Raw genomic sequence first — 24,858 nt, 5'->3', positions numbered from 1 at the left:
CATTAATGAAGGCAGACAATTTAGCTCAGACCCAATGAACAAGATGGACTGAATTGTGCAAACAGCTTTTTATTTTCATGTCAGACAGCTCCAAGTGCTGGATTTGGCAGCCTTCTAGCCTGGCCAAACACTGTGTTGTTGTTAATCAAGACAGCTGTGGCAGTGTCAGTAATGGCATGTGACAAAAGATTTGTTTGTCCACACACATCTACCTCTGGAAATCTGTGCCTTTTTGCCTTTGCAAAATCTATCTTACAGGGCACAACTCAAAATATTTCTTTTCCTTCAGCCATTTGCACAATGGCCTCTATTTTCTGGAATGAAGTGCAATCTCAGTTTTTAGCAAAATAAAGAAGGGAGCAAATATTGGTATTGTTTTAATGATGCATCAGATGAGCCAAATAAAAGCTTCCCTTTACAAAGGGGAATGTTGAAGACAATGTGGTGAGAGAGATGACTACAGTGAGTGTTTCTACTCAGAGCATTCATAACCACACCTGTGAAGCCTGCTACACCTTTATTGCAAAACTATATATAATAACTCTGATGGGGCATAATCTCTAATAATGAAAGCTATTATGTAACATCTAAAATTGAGCTGTTTAAGAAAACAAACCAGATTTCATCTTCCCCAGTGATGTCCTTGCACACATCCACTTGGTGCCATGAATGCCACACTCACAGCAGTTTTTCCTCAAAACCAGTTTCTCCTCAAATCCTTAACGATTTAATTAAACATTAACACTTAAAAACTCAATCAGTTTCTAGAAAAGCCAGATCCTCATACCAAAATAACATCCTTACATTACACACAGATGCTTCCAGCTCCACAACACTTTTCTAAGCAAAAAGCCAGTCTGAAACAATCAGCATTTAATTTTATGGTTACATGGCAGTAATACACCAAAATCTGTCTTGTAGAAAGAGAGAAACCTATTTTAGATTAATATTTTATAGAGCTTTCATCGTGCTCATGTTTAGATGAATGTATTCACAGTATCCTTTAAAGAGATAAATTTTTCCTAAAGGAATCAGCCACCAGAGGGACCTCCAGGTTTCCAGTGTTCCCCCAGTTGCCTCCAAACCCTCTGGCAGTTGATTCAGTAATAAATGAATTTATTGATATTTATTTATATTGATATTTATTGCTATAGATATTTATGATAAAATTAATTTATTTATACAGAGAAAGGTCAGGAGAGAAATGTTTATCTTTACTTGAAGTTGTACAGAATTCTTGCCCAAAACACTTTCCTTCTGCATTAGTATTCAATCAAGAACACTGCAATTATTAAATAGGCTGAAAAGAACTTCTCCACCTTCACAAACACTCAGCACAGCCCTTCATAAAAAATATCCTGGTTTGGGGACTTTTCCACACACAAACAGAAAGGATTGACAGAATACTTGCCAGAAAAGGAGATTTAAAGAGGGATTCACCTAATGGCACCTTGAATTTATACAACACTTACATTACACATTTAATTTACAAAAAACTATCATTTTTCATTTGCACAAGGGTATGGGTCTGTCTCTAATCACAGATTATCTTCCTCTTCACCAACAACTGGGGCAATTTGTACTTTAGTGTGTAAAAAGCAGGAAAAGGAAGTCATTTTCTGAGGAACTCCAGCACGTACATCTTTGTTTTGGCTGCTCTGTGCAAAATAAGTTCAGTGGGATCAGAGTTCAGCCTCTTCTGACAGCAATTTTGGAATAAATCCAGAGCCACATTACAAAAATGTCAGCAATATCAGAGCTCACCACAGCTGGAAACATAACGTGAGCAAAATCACCCCACAAGCCTTTATATGGATAAAGTGTCCGTTTTGCACAGATTAAAAGGGTTAACCCTTTTAGGGTGAAGCTCTTTGCCACCAGTGGAGTGTCCAGGTCAAAATGAGTCCCTGCAGCACTGCCACAGGGCCTCCAACCAACCAAACACCTACTGCAAGTAAAGGATCTTCAAACCTACTAAAAGACCAGGATGGAGGCACAGTTTCCAGCTTCCAGGCTCCTGAATAAAGGCAGGGAAGGGAAACCTGGAACTCCTCTGTCTGTGCCATGTCCCATGGTATCACAACAGCCTCAGTGTTCACTGTGTGGTTGTCACTGCTCAGCTCCAGCTCAGATCTTGCACTTAGCTCAACTTCCTCACGAAAGCAAGGGGTTTTTTTGGTGACAAATCAAATTAAGATCATTTCCTGCCCTTAAAGAAGCACAGCACAGCTTGAAGTGGAAATAAGGCCCACAGCAGAGAAAAATTGTTAGGCTAGAGCTTAACACAGCATGGTATCTAAAAAATCTGGAATTAAAAAGAAGAAAAGAGGTACAGCTCTGTTGTCTCAGCCAGTCCAATCCCTCCTACAACCCCCATCTTACCAGTTTGATCAGCTGGGCCGGGGCAGGCAGTAACAGAGTTCCTGCTGCTTCTCCAACGAGAGCCACCTTAACTCTAGCAATTAGCAACAAACCTTTCAAAGTCAGCAGGGGAAAACCACTGCTGAAATTTTTAAGGTCTGAAGAGGGTTTGTGAGAAGAATCCTCTCTCAGGAATGAGTGCTATGCCAAACGTCACTGCCTAAACAAACTTATCAGTCCCAGAAATGCAAGTTAGTGCTGCAGCAAATCCTCACTCCAGAGGGGCCCAAAGCACATCCAGGCTGTCAGAGGCAGGGCTAGGATACAACCTACCATAAACCTGCAGATAGAGAGAAGGCAAAGCTTCATAAGTGCCTCCACCAAAATTAAGTCTGTCAGTGTCTTAATTTTATTTCTGGTGAGAACACGGCAAGCGTGTGCCAATGCTCAAAGGTGTTCACAACTGAGCACTGATGTACAACCTGGATGCATGGCCACACTGGGGAAATGAGAGGCTGGAGAGCAGCAGGGATCTGGAAGTCCTGGTCAATGGCCAGTTGGATCTGAGTCAGCAGAGCCCTGGAGCCAGGAGGAGCATCCCTGTCCTGGGGCATCGGGCCCAGCACAGCCAGCCTGGCCAGGGAGGGGATTGTCCCTCTCTGCTCTGGGCTGGGGCTGCCTCACATCCAGTGCTGGGGGCAGCTTTGAGTGCCACAATATAAAAATGGCATAAAGCTGTTAGAGTGTCCAAAGGAGGGACATGAAGGTGGGGAAGGGTCTGGAGGGGCAACAGGAAGAGCAGCTGAGGGTAATTGGTTTGTTCAGCTGGAGCAGAGGAGAGACTGAGGGCAGAGCTCATCATGGCCTGCATCTTCCTCTCCTGGGCCAGCTCCCATCTCTCCTCTCTGGGACAGGGACAGGACCCAGGAAATGGCTGGAGCTGTGTCAGGAGAGGGTCAGGCTGGATCTCAGGGAAAGGCTCTTCCCCCAGAGGGTGCTGGCACTGCCCAGGCTCCCCAGGGAATGGGCACAGCCCCAGGGCTGCCAGAGCTCCAGCAGCATTTGGACTGCCCAGGATGCCCAGGGTGGGATTGCTGGGGTATCTGTTGGGTTGGATTCAATAATCCCTGTGGATCCCTTCCAGCTCAGGATATTCTACAATTGTGTGTGCTCAGGCTGAACTCTGACTGCTTGTGTTGCTGCCTGAGCCTGCACCAGAAGGGAGAGAGCCAGGATGAACCACCACCATCTCAGCGTAGCAAAACCTGCCCTCTCCTCTTGCTTTGCCTGCCTTGCCTGAGAGAGCCTTCAGTCAAACACTACTGCATCCTGTCTCAGATGGAGAAATAATTGCTTTTCACTAGTAGCTTCTTCCTTTAGAGAAGAAAAATAACAAAACTCCTGCAATTCATATTACAAGTCCAGCTGTGCCAAAACATGCTGAGCTCAGGCCCATCTGTACAAAAGTATCTGATGTTTGCTCTCAGCAGTCTTAAGATCTGTACTTTATGTGAGGATGGTTTAATATTAAACAACATATTTGCATATCTGCAGTAACTGCAAGGACAGCAGATAATTACCAGTGGGGACAACATGAAAAATTTTAAAGAAAAATAAACAAACAGCAAACTTCATTCAGATTCAGTGAATTCTTAAAATAACTACAAAGACAAATATTCACTCATTGTGTTTAAGTATCTTTCTGCCTTTGACTGTTATTACCAACATGGTAACACAAATGAGAACACGAGCTAACAAAGCTGTGCACAGCAGGAAAACCACTGCAGGAAAACTACTGCTGCTTTTTGCTCACTGTTCAGTGAACAGTGATAGAAGGGGGAAACAAAACTGATAAAAACATTTCAGACCTGCAGTGACAAGCTGTTGTCTGCTTTAATTTAGAAAGTTCCATGGAATCATTCTCCACTCTCAAGCTCCCAACTGAAAATGCTACCAGAACACTTTGAAGCCTGTCAGTAAAAGTGATCCCTCACTCTGAGCTACAGGAAAAGCCTGTTTAAAATATCTGTTTAATACAGGAAAAAGTATTATAATCACAAGGTGCTGCTGGATTGACCCTGTGTAGCGATATGAACTTTCAGGATCACCTGGACTCACTATGATGTTAACTCTCTGCTTTCCTTCAAGGTGACAGAGATAAGGGAAGCTCTTCACACTGGGCAATAAACCACTAATTAAAACAAAAAAAGATTGTTTTTTAAGGAGTAATTTAAGGAGTGCCTGCTGTCTCCTTGCAGAGCAGATTCAGCTGACACAGCAAACCATCTCCAGCCACTTGCACACCAAGAGGCCAAAGTGTAAGCAGGGAATTTAAAATCAGAAACCTCCCTTGCAGGAATGACTCAGTTGGCATACAGAAAACACCTAATGGAAACTGACTGCAGTGTGTGGGTACCCAGTTCTTATTACCCTTACAGAATTGTAATGGAATCCCCTTTTATTCTGATTAATTTTTGCTTTGGGGGTAATTGAAATTCAGTTTGCAAAGCCATTTAAGATGTATTAGCAATATAAGTTATATCCAGCAAGAACTCATAGCTTAGGGACTCAGGTTCAGGGGCTAATTAAAACACTGATTTATTTATAGCTCACCGGTTGCCATACATTATCTGATTAAAATCCCTCTGTTTTTAATAATTTAAAAAAGTGGATGTACCCTTGGAGCACCAAAACTTCAGAGCACACAGCTCTGCTGTATCAGTTTTCAAATGACAGACTACAAAACTTCAAATGGCAAATTAATGTTGTTATATTTTAGTTTACTGTAAACTTCATGTCTCCTCTACGAGACATCCTACTGCACTCAGCAGCTGTCCCCATGCTTGGAAATAAATCAGAAAGCTACCCAGAGCTGTTAATAGCCACAGAGAGAAAGCACAACATGCCATTAAAGAAATTAAAGACAGAAATCCCCTAAAAGCAGGGGAAGGACAGGCCTTTAGCACTTGGGTGTTGTTCAGCCACAGCTTGTGCTGGGTACTTCTTATCCTTCTAGCACTTCACCAAGCTAAAGACTGCAGTGCCTGGCACTCTACAGTCCCAAAAAGATGTTCAAACCTCTGGAGAGCCCTGCTACTTTGCACCAAAATAGTGCTCACTGGAGAGAAACTGAACTGGTTGAATGAGGGTTTCCTGCTCCCCAAAGGATTCACAGCACTTCCATCAACAGCCCAGTCATTTCCACAGTACCCTTGCTGTGCTTTATTCTCCATTTAAAGCAAATATAGCATTGCCATGAGAGTCCAGAGTGTATTTTCTGTTGTAAGAACATGCATCTGCATAGAAATCACTCCAGTTTTGCAATTTCTCCTCTGGTTTCTTTGTCTTAAGCGCTGCCCAGAAGGTTCAATTTATCCCTTAAGAAACTGCCTGACGAGGAACAGCGACTTTTCTGTACAAAAAAGACCTTGAAGAAGAGAGGAACTAAACAATTGAAGGACAAAGAGAAATAGAGAAGCTCACCACTGGACTGGCCCGAGCAGAGCTGGCTCTGGAGGATGCCCGAGATCCCGAACCAAGGTAGCAGCTGTACTCGGAAGGCTGCAGCAGGAAAACCAGGAACAGCAGGCAGAGAAAAGAGAAAGGCATTAGAAGTGGGATAGGAAGCAGGAGGGGATGCACAGCATCACATCTGAAATTAGTTAAAGAGATGGTTACGTGCAGCTGGACAAAGGAACAGCAGTAAAAGTCAGAGAATTGTTAATTTGAAAATTAAGACAAGCAGTAAGTCCACTGGCAGTTCAAGCAGAGTTTTGATTCAATTCTTAGAATACAAATAATTTATTTATATCTCTTCAGGTACCAGTGACAAGTGAACAATTCAGTTTCTCTACAAAAGGCTCCATCCTACTACTTTCCAAGAGCTCTGAGGCTTTCTGGTGAATCACTTTCCCATGTTCCCAATGAACCAGTGCTCCACAGGCCAAAGGAAGAAACATCCATCTATGAGGAGATTAAAGTAAAAACTGAGCCCAGCTCAGAGACTGAGTCTCTCTCCTGGTTTTCCAGCACCCACAGTCCTCATCTCCTGCCAAAGAAGTCTTTTAGCTTTTTTTTAAAAGGAAACATCTAAACAGAGGTGCAGGACAGGGCTGGCTGGTTGCTGACAAGGACAAAATGTGTCTATGCTGTTTTATTTCCAAAGCTTTTAATGCATTGGAAATGGAGCAGGGAAATGAAAGTTTAAAGCATCAGAACTAGAACTTACTTTAGAAATAATGAGTTTATTTCAGAGGTGATTAGGACTGTTTCTCAGATACAAACAAACACACAGAAATCTGAAGAATTATCATACTTTGGAGATGCTAAGGGTTTTTTTAAGGTTTTTGTTATTAAGTCACTTGGCCACTACAGGAATTCTTGGACTCTTTAGCTTTACAGAGACAGACAGGCCTTCACCAAGCCAGTGCAGGGCTGCTCCATCATCATTAGTCACAGTAACAAAGCAGCACAGCATCACCTGCAAATTAAGCTTGCAGCACTAATAAATGGTGAGAGGGTAAGCTGGAAATAACCCCAGCTAGAGCACAAGGACAGGGTCAGCCACTGACCACAAAACATTGAAGGTGCACAGCCTTCAGCGAGTCCGTGGGCAGGGCAGTGTCCTCGGATGCTCCCAGAGGGAGGCCCTGGCACAGGGTGTCCAGAGGAGCTGTGGCTGCCCCATCCCTGGAATATTCAGTGTTGGACGGGGCTTGGAGCAACCTGGGATAGTGGAAGGTGACCCTGCCCAGGGCAGGGGGTGGGAACAAGGTGGCCTTTAATGTCCCTTCCAACCCAAACCATTCTGGGACTCTGTGTCTTACAGTGGCTTTATGCACCTGATCTTCATTTCAGAGGTGAGAATATGTGTAGTATAAAACTCTGCTGCACACTGTTTACAGCTCTTGCCAATCATACCTTAATTCCTAAATTAAAGACAAAAAGCACTCAAGTAAAAATACAGATTTTTGTCTGGTCACTGCAGTGTTTTATGTTTAACAAAAGAAGGGTTTAGAATAAACTTGAAACACATGACAGGAAAAAAGTTTTACTACTTTTTTTTAACTACTGATGAGTCCCATATTAATGTTTTCAGGCCCTGTTTATTCCACAGTTGCTCCCTGTGCATTGCAGACCTGCCTATGGAAGTGAGTTACTGTGACCAAGCAAGGCTACTTTCAGCCCTGCATTCACCTGCTCTTCCAAAAACATCTTTTGGGAACAGCCAACCAAGGTGACACTCCCCTCTCCACGTTAAAAGTGCTGCAAGGTTCAGAGGCATTAAAACAACCACAGTTATTGTGACAAGGTCGCTGCCTCTGAGGCAAACCCCTCCTGTTCCAACTCTCTCATTACTACAGGCAGCAGGAACTGGAAAGGCTGGGTTACACACAAATACCTGTGGCTCAGGGTGGGATGAGGATGGAGGGAGGGGAAAGCATCAGTGTTTTTTTAGTCAGTGTTCCCTGCTCATGCCATTGATAGCCCATGAAAGGCTTGCAAACAGGTTTTGGGCTGATAGGTTTGCCGTGGATGATTTCTCACAGCAGTGAATCAGTGGGATGGCAGGAGGATGGCACAGCCCTGGAAGTGCTTAGTAAGCATTCTTGAAAGTGTTTCCTCCTCCAAGCTAATAAAAATGTTTCAAGTGAATGTAACATCAGTGCTCTGGCTTGAGGCTTTTCACTCTTATAGCCTTAGATGGTGCCTATGTGTTTGTTGTGGTTTTTTTTGGTTGGTTGTGTTTTGCTACCATCAGTGAAGGGGATGAGAAGCAGAATAAGCAGTGAGCCCACAGAAGAGGACTTAAAAATCTAAAGAGATTGGTTTTTATTTTTCTTTCCCCCCCCAGGTGGACACAGCAGCAGCAGATGGACTGCCTGGCCCAAACACCCACAGAGGAGAAGAGGTGAAGGCATTTTCTGCCTTTTAATCTGTAAGCCGACCCCTGGAGTTTCTCGAAAGTAAACAATTTATATGGTTACTCCTTATATTGTTGCTCCCCATCCATGACAGAGACCTCCACTCTCAGGAACACACATTTTGGAAGTACTGTCACATATATGAATGCAAAATATATTTGAATATAAATGCAAGAAACAAAACCAAGCAAGCCATATATTCACAAATGTAATTTACTTCACATTGCTTATGTGGAACTGATTTTTAAATTTTTGACTGATTATTTTTTTAAACTTGTATTTTTCTGAGTTTTGACAAGAAGAATTAAGTCTCAGGGAGGGAAAGGACTTCATGTATGGCCTTCCCAAGGTGTTTTATCTGCAAACCAAGGCAGAACTGGATTCCCTGTCCCACCGAGGGGCGAGTTCTCATTGACCACTATTCGTTACTTCATGGAAGCTCATGGGAATGGTGTTCCCAATCCTGCTGCGTGCAGCAGCAGGCCCTGGATGTCACACAGCCCACGTGAAACATTCCTCAGGCCAGCAAAGGACGGACACAGAGCAGGGAAATGCAGAAAACCTCTTACAGCGCGGGAACTGGGGGCACTATAGCGCCGGCTCCCGCTGTAAACGCTCTCCTCGTACACAGACGCCTACAATTAAAAGACAGAGTCAGCACAGGAGTGGCAGCTGAAGCTGATTTGAATCACAAATTCACCGAGGACACGTGGCAGCGAGCAGGATGGGCAAGGACAGGGACATCTCCTGTGTGCAACCACAAGCAGCATGCAAGGGAAGGTCCAACGCGACCTGGGGAGCGCCACGGGAGACGTGCAGGATCTGACACATCCCGAGGCCATCACACCCCATGCATTTCTAACCCTTCTCCCAGGGCCTCAATTCAAGTCGAATTCAACACTTTGACTGCCTAGCCATGAAATGGCTACATCAATTCTTAAACTGTTCCCATCTGTTTCACCTTCATTGCTGGTGCTGGCAGTGACAGGGAAAACTCCCACCTGATAAGCTTCACTTACCAGCCAGTTTAGGAAATTAATAAAATAGGAGGAAAATGCATATTTTAAGACTGTCTCCAGTTTAGCATAGAGATATATGGCTCAGGAAACACAAGGGGAGTAGGAAACTCTACCTTTAAGCTTCGGGAAAAAGTTCCAAGAAGCTCATTTTAAACAAGAAGGCAGGAATTTGTCTAAAAAAATTTGTGAACAGATTTTTGTGAGTTAAGCAAGCAGCAAGAATTGATGTTGCCTCTCTGTCCTGCTCCTGAAAATAGACCAAGGAAGACAACTCTCTCCACATAGACACAACACCCGTGGCAGCATCACAACCCCGTGAGCACAGTCCCAACAGGAATTAAAGGAAGGATCAGCAACCCCAGGTCTGCACAAACAGCATCACACACACGTGGCATTCAGATGGGTGGGACACCAGGGTGTGAGACAAATGCACCCCAACAGGAATTACAGACAGAGGCAGGAGACAACATGTGCATGGCTGGGGGTGAGTGGCTCTGGTGTTGGTGTGTCTGGTGATGTTCAGAGCATCAGCACAACAAACCCTGTAACTCCTGGCTGGCAGGGCATCGCTGTACAGCAGGGAGGGCTGAAGGAGACAAGCACAACACTTTTTGGTTTGGCAGAGTAAATTAAACAAAAACAAACAAAAAAAAAAGGCACCTACAGCAGAATTAACCCTCTTGGTGAGAGATTAGGATCACTACATGACAACAGAAGGAAAGCCAGTACAGAAAATATTAGTCATCTGCACCATGAAAGCATTAGATCTCAGCTCCCAAAGACCAAGAATACCAAGCAGACACGTGCATTTCCTACAGGAAGGGAGGGCAGGACAGTACGCAAAAGCAAAACAGCATAATTTAATTTTAGGTTGTTAAGCTGTTATTGTCTCCCACACATTTGTGTACAGGAGCCAGAAAAGGGGTTTCTCCTCACTCCAACCAAAGCCAGAAAAAGAGCTGCACAGAAGTGCTTCAACATACACACAGCTGTAAGATCATCTCCTGTGTGCTTTATTATTCACAAATGCAGAGAAAACCCAACTAATTCAGGAAAAAATTCCAAGCACTTCAGTCAGAGCAGCCTGAAACAAGTGTTAGTAACCATCCCCCCCAAGATGCAGCAGTTAAACAACACAGCACTCGCTGTGTCTGGCAGAACTGGGTGCAAGAGAGACTCCAGCAGTGATCCCCAGCCCAGGGCTCGAGGCCAGGTCCTGCTGCCAGTGCCCCATCCATACCCCTGTGCTGTGCCCCCAGGCAGGACCTGGAGCACTGCTGGAGCTCTGCTGGCACTGGGCTGGCTGAGCTCTGCCACACACAGGGGACAATCCAACCTCCCGGGGGTTTTACAGCTTCCCTGATGTTCTTCCAGCACTCTGGGAATTGCCTCTCTGTAATTTCATCTTGTGCAGACTGGATTGTCTCAAGCTCACCAGACTGACACGCTATGCAGAGGAGCTGCCTCAAGTAAAGAACTTCAGGTAATTAAGATTTCCCTTATCTTTGCAGACCAATTGAGGCCAATGGCAGACAAGGAAAGGGAGGAGCAGCAAAGGAAAACTGACTGTGCTCATTTGAAAACAGTTTTCCATTACTCATTCCAATCTTAAAAGGTCTGATTTGTTTGGGGCTTTTTAAAGTTTCACTAAAAAAGAGCTACAATTGGTCCAAACTGATTCCTAAGTACAAGAGGTTGTATTATCCAAACAAAGTCCAGGCCAGGTGAAGCCAGAGGGCAACAGACCCAATTTCCATTTTGGGAAGAAAGTTGAGATGTGGAAGCATAGCTGCTGTTGGGGAGACCCAGGTCAGAGTAGTACGAAGCCTGCATTAAAACAAACAAAGCAGAAAAAAAAAACCTCCTTGAGAACTCAGCTTCCTTCTTTTATTCCTTTAAAGGGAAGCAAAAAGTAAATTAGATGATTACAAACTGCAAAGCAGTCAAAGTGGTCACAGATGCAAAAAGAAGAGAGAACTGCATTACAGCTTTGAGGATGTGTGAAAATTATGTGACCAGAGAGCTGGTCAGCTTTCTCCTGTGAGCCTGAGGAGTTTATGTCCTGTAAGCTGAACCCTCAGGAGAAGGTGAGATCCTGGGAAATGGAGAGCAAAGCCAGGGACCAAAGCTGCTGGCTGTGCCCAGCAGGAAATGTGAGCTGTCAGATATAGCAAGACTGAGTGGGGAGAAAACTCTAAGAAGTGAGACTGTGTACATTAAACATCTTCTTTAAATGAAGCACCTTCTTTCCCTGCTTTCTGCCTTGCATCCAGTCACAACTGCACTTTTAGTCCACTCGGGGGATCTTAATGAGGAATGGTTGTTCTGAAAGATTTCACACCTTCACCTCCTTTGATACTCTCCAGAGCTCTCCTTTTACACCTGTTCCATGACACCTTTCCTCTCCAAACATTTCCTCTCCAAACATTTCTCATGGGGGTCTAGACAGCCAAGGCTCTCTGCTTTCAGCAGTCAGCTTCTCACAAACCCTAACTCATCCTTGCCTCACCGCTGTGGTCCGTGGAGGCGTTGATTTCCTCACAAAGGAGGGGGATCTGTGGCAAATTAAAGAAATTAGTTTGCTTTCTTCTGTCACCATGAGCGAACACACCTTTAGATCTGACACAACACCCACAGGGACAGGCTGAGGGCAAATCATTGACCAACCTCGAGAAAAACCTAACCCAAGAAACAACCAACCACAAACCAAACCCCCCCAGACAATACCTGTAAAATAAGACTTTTACTGAAAGGAAACCTGAACTGAACATCTTAAAAGTTACTTTCATTCCTGCTTAGAGTCTGCAATCTGCACGTGGACTATTTAAGCACATGGCATTAATCATATTTAAGGGATCAACCTGTGACACTGCAAGTTCAGTGTCCACATGGAGATCAGTACATTTTGTGACTTAAAACTGGACACTTATTGTAGAAACAGCCATTGCCAGCAGGTTCATTCATCATTTCCCTGCTGTCCTGAAGAAATTTCCTCTTTTTCATTTTTCCTTGTCACTTCAACAATCTTTCTGATTCAGCTTGGGCATTTTGGACAGAATACTCCTAAAAAGTGAACTCCAGCCAGGCTGGCATCAATTTGGTTTGAAGTTTCAGCTGTTCTGAGTTACCCCCAAACTCTCCTCCCCATCCTAATTAATAATTAATCCAAACAGCAATGGAACTACAAGGAACTAACGATGTTGCTGTAATTAAGCCTTACTCAGACTAAACCCCCATGCTGCAAATGCTAATTCCAGCATGATTTTAAATTATTTAAATGGAAACCAAACAACCTCTTCTCCCTGGATGACTTTCTTGCAGATATTTTGCTCTCCCTGCAGTCCTCGGAGCACTGGAGCATGTCAGTGAAGAGTAAGAACATCATTTACCATCAGTGCTACAGAATAAAGCTCCTTGAACTCCTCAAATGGGCCAGCAAGGATGTCAGCAACAGGACAGGCTGTTTTCTTAGCAGCTCAAGCAACAGTATTTCATTTTCTCTTATCCATGTAATGCCAGCTAAATTATAAAGCAGCAACAATTTTAAATGGACGTGAAATATCAGGTCCCGTTTCACTGTTTATCCTGCTTAACTTCATGCCTACAAAGTAACCCCTGAACTCTCTCTATGTTCAGTGTGTTATTGCTCAAACACTTGGCTAAATGGAGGCTTAAAAGGAGTTTATTTTTGGCCTAAACACTGAGCTTTAGGCTGCATACCACTAAATTTCTTTAGAAGCCTTGATAGCACAAAGATCAACAGGCTCTGAACTTTTGTCTGGCTTTGTTAAAATACAAGGAAAAAACCCCAAACAGTTCCCCCTCTGCCCCCAGGCTGTGCTTGGACAACCCCTTGAAATCATTTGCACAATCCCCAGTATTTAACAAAGCAGGGCCAGGAGTTGCTATAATTGACACACAACACTTGCTGTGCTGGAACAGGAGGGAACACTGTGACCTGCATCCTCACAATGGAGTTAATAATTAAGCTTTTCTGGACTAGAAATAAAAGGTCGTCAATGTTAAGTAGTTAAGTGGGAACACTTGCACTGGCTCTTCAGCTCTGTAGGCGTTTCCAGCAACCCTAGCATATGGTTTATAAAGGGAAAAAAAAAAAACAAACCAAAAAACCAAAGGTGTTTAGTTAAGCAAACTTCAAATAAGCAACGTGCATTTGGAGGAAATTCAATTTAATTCATCTTAACGATGCAAATCTCAAGGCATGGACTAAATTAGGAGATTCAGTACTAGAGCAGGCATGAACACCTTGCAGAGGCTGAAAAGCTCTCATTCTGTTTCCAGCAGCTGGGAATCCTCCCTGCTAGTGCTGTCACAATGTAATTTTTACCCAGTTTTGTTTACAAGTTCAAGCAGTTCTGGCTTCCAAGATCTTTCTGTATGAATTTCTGAGACTCCTCACTCACAGCCTGATTTTTGATTTTTTTTTTTATTTCCCAGACAGTTTCTTGATGCACCTCCAGTGTCTGTCAAACTCCAAACCCCACAACATGCAAGACAGGAAAAACCTGCTTCACCACCCAAAAGAATTTGCTAATTAGCTTTAATCCCATTAAAATGGAGTAATAGAATTTTACAGCAATAGAAATCATCTACTAACCCTGCTAGATTTTCTACTCTGGGATGATCCATACACGTCTTCCTCATAACCATTGGTCTGTTATGGAAGGAAAGGAAAAAAAAAAAGGGAAAGAAAAAAAAGGAGAGAAGAAAAATTGACGTAGACCCTCAAAGGGAATTTTTAAGCAAATGTCATCACTTATGAAAAGCAAAGGCAGAGACAGAACTTTTCAAAGATACACCAGGAACAGGAGCAGTGCAGGATTAGGTCATGATTTCAAACACGAGGACACGAACATTTGTGTCACTACCTCTAGAACAGCCAAAAATGTCAAGGATATTCCTGCTTGCCCTTTTTTGATCCCCCACCCCCCTTTTCTTTTTATGGCCTCCCCTATTATTACTGGTCTATATTCAAACACTCTGTGAAGGGAAATAGGGGACAAAATGGGCACAAAAAGGAGATCAGAAAGTGCAATAAAGGGCATATCTCACTATAGCTATTTACACCTCAGGCAGCTAAGCACCTAAAAACCAGCAAACTGCAGTAGAAGAATTAATTCTATTTGAGAAACCCAGCTTAGTGAACATGCAGTGCTGTATAAATTATCTTCTTTTTGATTCTGAGCATCAAAATTAAACCCAGACAGTGTCCATCTGCCACAGCCCAGGATTCTGCAGCAGTCTGAGAGCTGCTAAGAGATTTGGGTGGGCTCAGCTGTCCTCCCAGGTGTCAGGAAGATGTTTTCCCTCAAGGGAGGAAAAACAAACAGGCCCAGAAGGACTGTTCCATAAACAAGGTGAGGTGCTTCAAATCCCTGTGGCAGCAGTGCTGGGAATAAAACAAAACAATTACAGTGACTCAGTCCTGAGTCTGGGAATGCGGTGGTGAAGAAGAGAGGACAGGCCCGAAAGTCTCCTCTATCAATAGCATTAAAAGCTCAGGTTTCCCCAGCAATTCACTGCTCTGGTATCACCTCACAACAAGCCCTGGTTTAACACTGAAAACAAGGAAGCACTCTGTGTATTTGGGGTGGGGGTTTAGTGGAAAGTTAATTAGAATTTCTTTTAAAATTAAGTTTTGAAGTCCATGTTTTAATGCGTCCCCAAAATGAAAATCCACTAGAACCAATCTGAATCAATTTCCAAGAGAAATATTTATCATCACTTTACAGCAGCTTCCATAAAAAATTAAACAAATTAACTCAGAAACCAGTTGAGAGCCACGCTGGGAACGCTACTTCTGGGAAAAGCTTAGATTCTCTATTGAAATGCAATATTATCAGCCAAATGGAAGGCAAACATCCAAGTTTCTTTTATTCAAGAACTGATTTGCAATACTGCTGTATAGCCTTCTCACACAGCTTGGCTTCTTTCCAGCTTTTACCAGGGTTTGTTTTTTGGTGTTTTTTTTTCCAGGCTCCTTGAATTTCTCAAACACTTCCCTGAAGAATGGTTAAAATGGATTTCCAGCAGCTGAAGGCAATGCTGCATCTCAGCCTCAGTGCAGACCAATTACCTCCACCACCCCTTTTATTGCCACACTGAGGACTTGTTTGCCTTTTTCAACTGTGTAATATTGATTAAATGCAACCTCTGATCACTATCTGAACCATCCTATTACTTTGTAATAGTACCTTCATTTTTCCCAGATGTGGTATTCCTCATTTGTTTTTACTGTTATTCTGTTTTGACAAGTTGTCTCCTGTTTACCATCATCATTTTCACTCTAACCTTGTATGAAACTGCCTTCACTCCCTGCACTTAGCCAGCCAGGCAATACAGACTCCTGGGGAACTGCTTTCCCCTCCTTAAAAAACCCAGATGATGCTGTCTTAGATGGGAACAGACCAGCTGAGATCCTTCCCAGCTGCCTTGTTTTCTAACAAAGTTATTTTCTAACTGTACATTCCTTTTACAAGAACGAGATCTGGCCCAAGGTTTCACTAAATGTCACGTAGAGACATGCCAAAAGCCTTACAGTCAATTTACAGTAACATCCTTTATGCCCTTAAATAATTACCTTAAACAATTCTTGCTAAGGAACTCCAGTTGAGTTGGCATGATGAATTTTTACACAAGGCCAGGTTAATTTGTTATCACTTTACAGTTCAGTCCCTTCTAAAGGAATCTGCCTCTTTTGCCCTGTGTCTTTCAGATTTCAGCCTGAAGCCCCAGAGCTGAGGCTGTTTCCCCTGCCCCTCTGACCCATCCTCTCTAGAAACCTCTCCAGTACATATTTTTGAAGGCAAATGCTCCAGGCAGCTCTTGGAGAGCAGGGTCAGTTTTATCTGACCTTCGTTTTAGGCCACATTTACATGCAAAGCATCTGACCCCTCACAAAATCTGGAACAAATAAAACTGCACACTAGGGAGGCTGAAATGACTCAATTTTACTTGTTCTCCCTTCAGTGACCCTATTTCTCTCTGTGTTTTCTTCTTCCTTTTGACAAAGGAAACCATTCCGCTGTCATTGTGTCCATTTCTGCTTGTAATGTTTCTTACCTCCGGCTGTGGCTCGTGCTTTCTCTATCCCACATCCAACTTCCAGCCCCCAGAAAAATTCTCTGCTTGTTTCCAGTCTAGCAAAGAACCTCAAGCCAGACTCCACTTGTGATGAAGAGCCTTTCTTCCACAGAAATACTCCAAATTCACCCTCTCTTGTGTCCTCTTTGCCTGCCTGGAATTGCTCCCTGTAAGATTCACCTCTGGCAGGGGGGTGGAATGAGATGGGCTTTAAGGGCCCTTCTTAATCCAAACCATTTGGGATTCTGTGATATTCTCTCAATATTACCTATTTCTTACAGCTCCAGTAAGGTTTTGAGTTTTTCCACAAGCTCTTTATGTGAAGCATTGAATTAAGAGTTTGGATTATCCCACATTTGGGGGACAAACTGATGCTCATAATTATGCTCATTATCAGCAAGTGCTGATAGTTTTGGCGTATCCTTGACATTGGGCTGGCAGCTCTCACACTTGCACACACTCCTTGTCCTGTCACGGTGGCTTTGTAGGCAGAACCCTCTCTGAGACAGATAAAAATACATACTGCTTTGGAGTAGTTCTTCTTTTTGGTCCTCTCACTCTCTAATCCAGCCTGCAGTGGGATTAAGAATGTGGGGTGAGAAGATCAGTGAGTCTGTGCACACCCATCCTGAGGCAGGCATGCACATCCCCATGCAGGAACATGAGCAGAGCACGGCTCAGTGAGCGCCCAGCAGCGAATCCACCCTCGGAGTCAAACGCCCAGTTATTAGGGAATATTGTTAAAATGATGATAGCGCTGTCAAATTTAGCAGCCACGGCTCCAATCAGTCACGCTGGCTGGCTTCAGTCAATTAACAGAGCTACCAGCTGTCCATCCTGACTGTATCAATACAGCCATGCAAAACCCAAATGTGTTTGAACTATTCTGGGATGTAGGTCACGCACAAATAGATGCATTCCTAATGGGAAATAGCGCAGGGGATGAAGGAGAGGCGAAAAGAGGGAGAATCTATGGAATTGCGCTCCCCAGTTTCCTTCCTGCAGACACCAGGACACCTCCAGTTAACACGAGGCAGCAGGAAATGTTTTAAATTGAGCTTTAAATCCTCATTGCTCCTTTCTGTTCTTTCAGGAGCCAGCTTTCTCTCAGTGTTTGTGAGAGGAAATATTTGCTATCGAAGCATAATTATTAATCTGATTTTGTCCTCTAGAGTGAAGGGAACACAAACTGCAGCTTTGGTAGGCAATGTGTTTGTCCTGCCACCTTTGCTAGATCTATTTACAGTGAGTTTATGAGATCTTTATTCCTTTCCAGATCTGTGCTGAAATAAATCCAGATGCATCTGGTCCAACAATGGACAGGCTTTAACAGAGACAGTTTTTAGGGGAAATCCAAGCCATTCTGCTCTGCCTGTGGTAACTACTGGGCTAAACCTAGTTCAGATCTCTCTAATCATTTGTCACTTCTCATCTGAATTGTGCAGAGCAGGAGAGGGAAGTGGCACCCTGACATCACAGACCACAAACTGCCTCAGGATCTTTCCAGATCACACTGATCTCAGAGCAGTTATCAGAACCTGTGTTAGCTTCTTCTTCATGATTAGTTTTTGAACACACACACACACACTGCAAATTGCAGACTATTCTCACCACTGGGTAGGTGCTGGCATATTCCAAATGAGACTGTAAAGGCATGAGAGGAGAGGAAAATCAGAACAAAAAGGAAAACACAAGTTATGTCAATCAAAGGAACTCCCCCAAAACAAAACAAACAAACACAAAAATAGGCAGGGAGATGTGAATCCCAACTCAAGAACTTCGATAATGCAAGGTTTCTTGAACAAAGGGACAAGTTTGGAAGTTGGGAGGATACAAACAAACAAAGGATGCACAAATTAATCAGGAGTGATTGATAACACAATATTTCATGCTGATGGTGTTGGATTAGAGGCAGCCAGCTGGGAAATTGTCCTGGAGAACCAGGACAAATGAAATAGAAATAGAAACAGGATGATGTTACTGAACTTCCTAAGAAAATCTGCATGATCCAGAATTGAACTTGCAGAACTCCTGAAACAGGAGTGGCAGGAAGCTGTTGATGGGTTCAGGATCATCAGAGAAGCTGCTGAAGAAGCCTCTCCATGGCAGCTGAGGAGCCACAGATACAGCCAAGCCAGGACTCCCTGGATCCCAGGTCCCTGTTTGCAGCACACTCACAGCTGTGGAGCTTCACCCCATTTGCTGGCCTGGTCTAATGAATATCTCTGGAGGTTCTGCAGTGTGCAGCACTGCCAGCTCTGCCAGAAGCATTCAGAAGCTCCCCAAAAGCTACCTCAGCACATCTCTGGTGCCTGCAGTCCAGGCATCCACTTCAAAAATATTCCAGGAGAAAAGCCCAGAGTGAAACCCACACAGATCAGTGGGGTGGTGAAGCCCTAGGGAGAAGTGAATGTCTGATATTGGCTCATTTCAGTGAAAACTTCCTGTATAGAAGGGAAGCACAGCTACAAAAAGGAACCCCTGACACCACCAGCCCCTCACAGTGCAAGGAGCCTAAGTGCCAAAGATGGAAGATGAATTTTCCAAAAATGGCATCCTGCAACACTGGGAGGAGAGCCTTCAAATATCCAAAAAGACAGCATCATTCAGAATTCTCCAAGTCATTTCATAAACCCTTCATGAACACAAGCCAACTGTTTTTGATGCTGTCTCCAGGCTAAAGTAGCTCCAAAGCCAAACTGGACACTAGAATTCAGGTAATTTTTTAAGATTGGTCAAAATTCTGGGGGTTTTTATCTTTGTTATTTTCAAGACAGATGCAGCAAGAGCCAAACCTTCACAGATTAGCCAGAGATGTGGTCAAATTACTAAAAGCATCTCCTGTATCCACACTGGGAAAGTGATCAGAGAGGCTGTTTACAAGGGCCTGGAGTGGCAGGAAAGGAAAGAATGGCTTTAAACTGAAAAAAAAAAATAGGTTTAAATTGGGTATTAGGAAGAAATTCTTCCCTGTGATGGAGGTGAGGCCCAGCACAGGTTGCCTTGGGAAGCTGTGGCTGCTCCCTGGAAGTGCTCCAGACCAGGCTGGATGGGGCTTGGAGCAACCTGGGATAGCGGAAGGTGTCCCTGCCCATGTCAGGGGGTGGAACAAGATGATTTTAAGGTCTTTTCCAACTCAACCCATTCTGTGATTTTATCAGTTAATTGTGAACAAAACAACTGGAAGACATAGAAGAGTAAATTTCAGTTCAGACTGGCAAATATTTACGTGCTTCTACAATTCCAGTGACACAAGAATGAGGGAAGGAAGCTCTGTCAAAACTTTTCCTGTTTTTGCCGAAGTGTCAGTGCATCCACCAAATGCTGCTTTATGGGGACAGGGTCTGTGCAACACCACTGAGAAACACCAGCATGGAAAGTTTCAGTCAGATCCTTCTGCCAGAGAAGGACATTCCTTGCAGAAGTATGAGGAATTCGGGGCCAACCCACAGAGCAGCTGCAGGCTGCTGTTCACCAGGCCAGCGCTGGTTATCGCAACCTGAGACTGCTTGGGGAAAAAAGGCCAGAAAAGCTTCTCCAAGGAATGATGAGGAGGCAGAATGCAAGGCTTCTGTTCTTTAAATGTCTATAAACCACAGGATTGTGTTGCAAAAACACCTCAGAAAGAATCTGTGGTGGATTTCCATGAAGAGAAGATGTTTCAGATGAGGATGTGCCATAAACACAGAGCCAGTGTGTTTGCATCGTGCCGCATTACAGCCAGGGATAAACAATCCATTTGTGTTGTCATCACCTTCTAAATAGATGGAATTGATATTTCAACTGAGCTAGAGATTTTTTTCCCCTCCGAAAAACACTTCCATATGTCAACATTTAACCCTAAGTAAAATAAACACCACTTTTCACATTCAGCTGTGCAGAGAGAAGCTTTTCTTCACTGAATCTTTGGAGCTTTGAGGCATCTCCTAGCTCTGAAAAGCACTCAAGTTTGTCATCTTGAGGAAAAAAGGTTTTAACAGCACTTCATAAGTATCAATAAGGATTCCACTAAAAAGGGAACAAGGCTGCATTTTATATTTTGAAGCACATTTTGTGCAATTTTACAGTGGGATTCCTGAGCAGGCTCTGCAGTAGCAATTTAATTTTTCTTTTTAGTAAGTCTTGTAGACTCTGTGTTAAAACAGAGTTAAGGTTTATATAAATATGTGTTATCTGGGAAAATACTGTCTGGACATTTTGAAGAAAAAAACCCCAATGTTTGAACTTTTCCTACAGATGAGTACCCAGTGCTTTACTAACCCTGCCCTCCACAAAGCCCAGGCCTGCAGATGATTTTCAAGTATTTCTAAAGCATTTTTAAAGCAAGTAACCAGTGATAGGACCTAAGAGAATGGCTGGAGCTGTGTCAGAGGGATTTTTGGGTTATATATCAGGTAAAGGTTCTTCCCCCAGATAGTGCTGGGGCACTGACCAGGCTCCAGAGGGAATGGGCACAGCCCCAAGGCTGCCAGAGCTCCAGGAGCCTTTGGACAATGCTCTCAGGGATGGGATTGCTGGGATGTCTGTGCAGGGACAGGAGCTGGATCAATGATCCCTGTGGGTCCCTTCCAGTCCCTTCTGTTATTTTATGATTATTCCCCTGCAATTTCAAAGCACTCAACACTTATTTCCACTGATCAATCACTTCTGGTTTCCTGAGCTAATAAACACCAACCCCACTAGCACTTTCCCTTCCCAAATTTCCAAGTATCAAGAGTGAAACAGGGGAGCTTACAAGGTGCATGCAGAAACCGATGTCTTGGCTAAGTCCTTCCTGCAAGACCGAAGAACAGTGACCACAAAGGGTCCTGCGCAGGGCACACACTGGAGAGAATCAGTGATCCACGTGTACTTGAAAAAACCCTACATGGAACACGTCAAGGATGATCCCCTGGGAGTGTGGGGCACAGGGGGACAGTGACACCCAAAGACAGACATGCACACAGAGATTGCAGTTTTTACCAACCCTCAGGCTTCCACGGCTACCCACTGACATGCGCTCATCTTCATCCGAAGCCTAGCGAGAGAAAGCGTAGAGACAAAAAAAAACAGTGAAAAGAACACAGGTAACAGGCACTGAGGCAAATGCTGATTGATGGCTTTGATGGGACAGGAGGAAGGGAAAGATGCAAAAACTCAATGTTTATAAAAAAGAATGGCATTGAAAGTACAAGCAGAAAGCAAATGAAACCACATCCTGCCCAAGAAACACTCAAGCATTTTACTGCAGGGTGAAGGAGGAGCTTGCTCTATGCTCTTGGCTCTTTAATGAACATTAAACACTCCAAACAGGTTATTTCCTCACTTTCCACCCCCTTTATTCTTGCACATTTGCAAAAGCTCCCTGGAGTGACTGGGGAGAGGACAGAGAAGGCAGGAAGTGGCTTTGGGGTTTCCACTTGCCGGGGGTGGCGGGAGCTTGCTTTGGTTCTTTTCTTTTGAGAGGGAAGTGCCTTATACACATCTGTTTTCTTAATGTGAAATGTCTGGCTAAACAAGAAAAGCAAAAGTAGGTACTGACCGAGGCATTTCTTCGGGCTCTACGGGAATAACGCTCACTGTCTTCCTACCAAGGCAGCAGAGAGAAAACAGAGGGAGGTGGTGAGAGGACAGACACGGCAACAGAGTGTTCCAGAAACACACAGTGAACTCCAGCCACGCTTAGGAGACAGTAAAGTTAAACCAAAAAATGGGAGTGATACCCTGTCAAAGCAGAAAAACCCTTCCCCCCTCCTATGTGACCCCAAATTTCTTCCCCTCTGCTACACAGTCTCTGTGACACTGGAAACGCTGTCAGATGTTTCACATGTCAACAGGCCAATTTTAACAAATTAATCTGCCACTGAATTTAGAAACAGCAGTAGAAAACATTAAAAAAAAAATAAAATAAAAATTGTTTCAACATTGTAGTCAACAGGTTCTCACAAGTGAGCTGATTTCCAGGCAAGGGAACTGCCAGTAAGGTGGAGTTATGCTCATCCAGCAAGGATTTGAGGAGACCCTGTGTGAGTCTGGCATGGTTGGGTGGTCCATGCAAACCAGCATTTATTGATTAAATATCAAAGACCAAGGAGTTTGGGAAGTTACCTTCCACATTGGAAGCCAGCTGCTCAATTTTGCCTTTTCCAGTGTGCACTACTCAGCTTTGGCAGGCAAGGCCACAGCTTTCATCTGGCATTGCTGGTAACTGGTTTCATAAACTTAGGGTTGAAAGACATTTGAAGCCAGTGACTTCCAGCCCATTAGCAACTTCTTCATCCCATATCATGGGTGTTAAAACAGTCAGATGTTGCTAGTGGCTAAATACCCTAGCTAGTATTAACTGGTTTTAGCAAATTCTAAAATCCAGGACATTGTATTATTGGAAAAAAGCAAGGATTACCACCATAACAGTAATAACTCATCTGAGGGATTCCCCTGGGCCAGTAAGTGCTAAGGGAAATGAAACAGCATGAGTGAAACTTGCCCACAATTTACCTGAAGGCAGATTTAAGAAGGCTCAAATGGTGGTGAAACCCACAAAAAGTAAAAAGAGCACAAATGCTCCCTGTATCCCAAGGGGCTTTAACAGGTTTTTATCCTAACCTAATCTTCCAGTGATAGTGTGGACACAGGTCTGTAAAAAGAGATGGCTCTAACCCAGTCCTTGCCAGTATTAAGCTGATCAAAACTCACATTTCAGTTGGAAAAGCAAGACTGTGGGATTGCTTGGAGCAGAACTCACACTCCCAATGCATGAAAATACCTATTTTGAGGGATCTCAAACTCTATGAACTACATAGAACTTCAACACACAAAAGTTGTTGAGCTACGTTGATCAAGTCCTACCATCCATTGCTCGATGTCTCCCCACTTAGTATCCAGCCCATAATATTTCTACAGACAGAAAAGGGAAAAAAAAGTAGAATTTAGATGAGAAAAGCAAACACAGAACATTTAGACATGCACTGCCAGGCCTTGGCCAAACCACACAGCTCCACATGAATGTGCCAGGGAGAGCTGTGGCACACGGCACCGGAGCCCTCTGCAGCACGTGCCTGGCAAAAGCTGCTGGGAAAAAGGGGAAAGGGGAAAGGGGAAAGGGGAGTTTGGGGAGTTTGGGGATGACCAGGGTGCTCAGCAGCTTCTCCTCCTACAGCAGTGCAAAAGCCCCCGTGCTGGGGGACAGGAGCAAGGAGAGTAATGAGTCTTGAATTCCTGACCCAGTTAAGTCAAGACTCATTACAAGGGAGGCGAGCACAGGACACTTCCAGGATGAAAATTGCTGTCAAATCATGTTTCCCATAAAGGTTTGTCAAACTGGGCAGACAAGTTGGATACAACTCATCTCTGGGCACCCTGAGTTGCTGGATCTCTGCTCCACAGAGCTCCTTTCAGAGCTTTTTGCCTACATTTGACCCACCTGACAGCAGTGGAAGCACCAACAAGGGTGCAAGAGGACAAGATCCACCAGTGCAGGCAAGGACAACACTGGGAACTTCCCAATGAACTTGAATTTCCTCCAGGCAGGAAGTTGTTCAAAGATCCACAGGTTTAACGGGACTTTTCTTCCTCCCCAAACAAACCTGTCAAATCTGGTCTCAGGAATTTTGTATTTTTAGTGGTGCCCATTAAAATGATTCCTGTGTGAATTAAAATCACTGGCCTAAAGTGCAGCTATAGCCAAGTGGAAATGCTGCTTAATTAAGGAAGAATAATATGTATTTTAGAGCTTGCTTACAGGCTTGAGGAGGCAGGAGTATCAACAGCCAAAACCTTGGGAAATTATCAAAAAAAAATCAGAAACCTGTTCTGTATTGCACTCTGGTTTTAGCATTCACTCAATGGCATTAATGTAATTTTATTTTCACCCTTCAAAATGCATTCACTATTTATTGATAAACCAAAACAAGCAGCTGCACATTCTTCAGTGCTGTATTATTTTATTCCCACTTCAACTTACATACCAGCTTGTTATAAAATTAACTGTTATGCACATCTCAGCCTGAGAATGACCTCTGAAAATTCCATGAACTCCCAGAGCTTTGTACACGATGAGAACCTACAGATTATATGCTTTGTAGTAAAGCAGGTCAGGTAAAGCCTTATTAGAGGCATTTTAGCCATTAACAGACTGAGAACATTTTCTAACACTAGACATCAATTTAAAAAACTGAAACACACTATTAAAATGGAAAATCCTTTTTCACACACAGGAAGGATCCATAAATACACTTGTAATTTTTTTTTAGGGTTTGCTGCTTCCTTTTCATGCCCTCTCTTCTCCTCACTGTCTGACACTGGCTTATGAATTCAGCCTTGCAAAAGGCAGATAAGGAAACAGCCCTTACAAGACTTGCTATGCCACAGTTGAAGTTCCACTTAGAGGCTTTTCCTTCTCCATTTCAAGTTACTCAGCTACGTGCTTAACATCCCCTGAAGAAAAAATCTGAATGAGTGAGACTGCCCAG

General features: G+C 43.6%; 1 protein-coding gene across 42 annotated transcripts in view; it reads right to left on the bottom strand.

Annotated features, from left to right (window-relative positions):
* Positions 1 to 24,858, bottom strand: part of LRRFIP1 (LRR binding FLII interacting protein 1) — a 100,363-nt gene that overhangs the window by 23,540 nt on the left and 51,965 nt on the right. For 11 of the 42 annotated variants that reach the window (XM_086896189.1, XM_086896193.1, XM_086896194.1 and 8 more), the window contains 10 exons: positions 23,237 to 23,284; positions 21,930 to 21,974; positions 21,375 to 21,425; positions 18,020 to 18,052; positions 16,932 to 16,979; positions 13,923 to 13,979; positions 11,051 to 11,131; positions 9,846 to 9,890; positions 8,855 to 8,920; positions 5,845 to 5,922 (listed from right to left, as the gene is read on the bottom strand). The exons of 7 other annotated variants lie outside the window; for them this stretch is intronic. In XM_086896189.1, coding sequence (XP_086752315.1) covers positions 5,845 to 5,922; positions 8,855 to 8,920; positions 9,846 to 9,890; positions 11,051 to 11,131; positions 13,923 to 13,979; positions 16,932 to 16,979; positions 18,020 to 18,052; positions 21,375 to 21,425; positions 21,930 to 21,974; positions 23,237 to 23,284 — 552 coding nt within the window. The remainder of the gene's footprint in view (positions 1 to 5,844; positions 5,923 to 8,854; positions 8,921 to 9,845; positions 9,891 to 11,050; positions 11,132 to 13,922; positions 13,980 to 16,931; positions 16,980 to 18,019; positions 18,053 to 21,374; positions 21,426 to 21,929; positions 21,975 to 23,236; positions 23,285 to 24,858) is intronic. 24 more of the 42 variants (XM_086896177.1, XM_086896179.1, XM_086896183.1 and 21 more) reach the window with 16 other exon arrangements.

This window comes from Cyanistes caeruleus, chromosome 7, assembly GCF_971803275.1.
Source record: "Cyanistes caeruleus chromosome 7, bCyaCae1.hap1.1, whole genome shotgun sequence".
Taxonomy (NCBI): domain Eukaryota; kingdom Metazoa; phylum Chordata; class Aves; order Passeriformes; family Paridae; genus Cyanistes; species Cyanistes caeruleus.
Note: the sequence above shows the minus strand (reverse complement) of the source record. Positions and strands in the feature narration are given on the sequence as shown.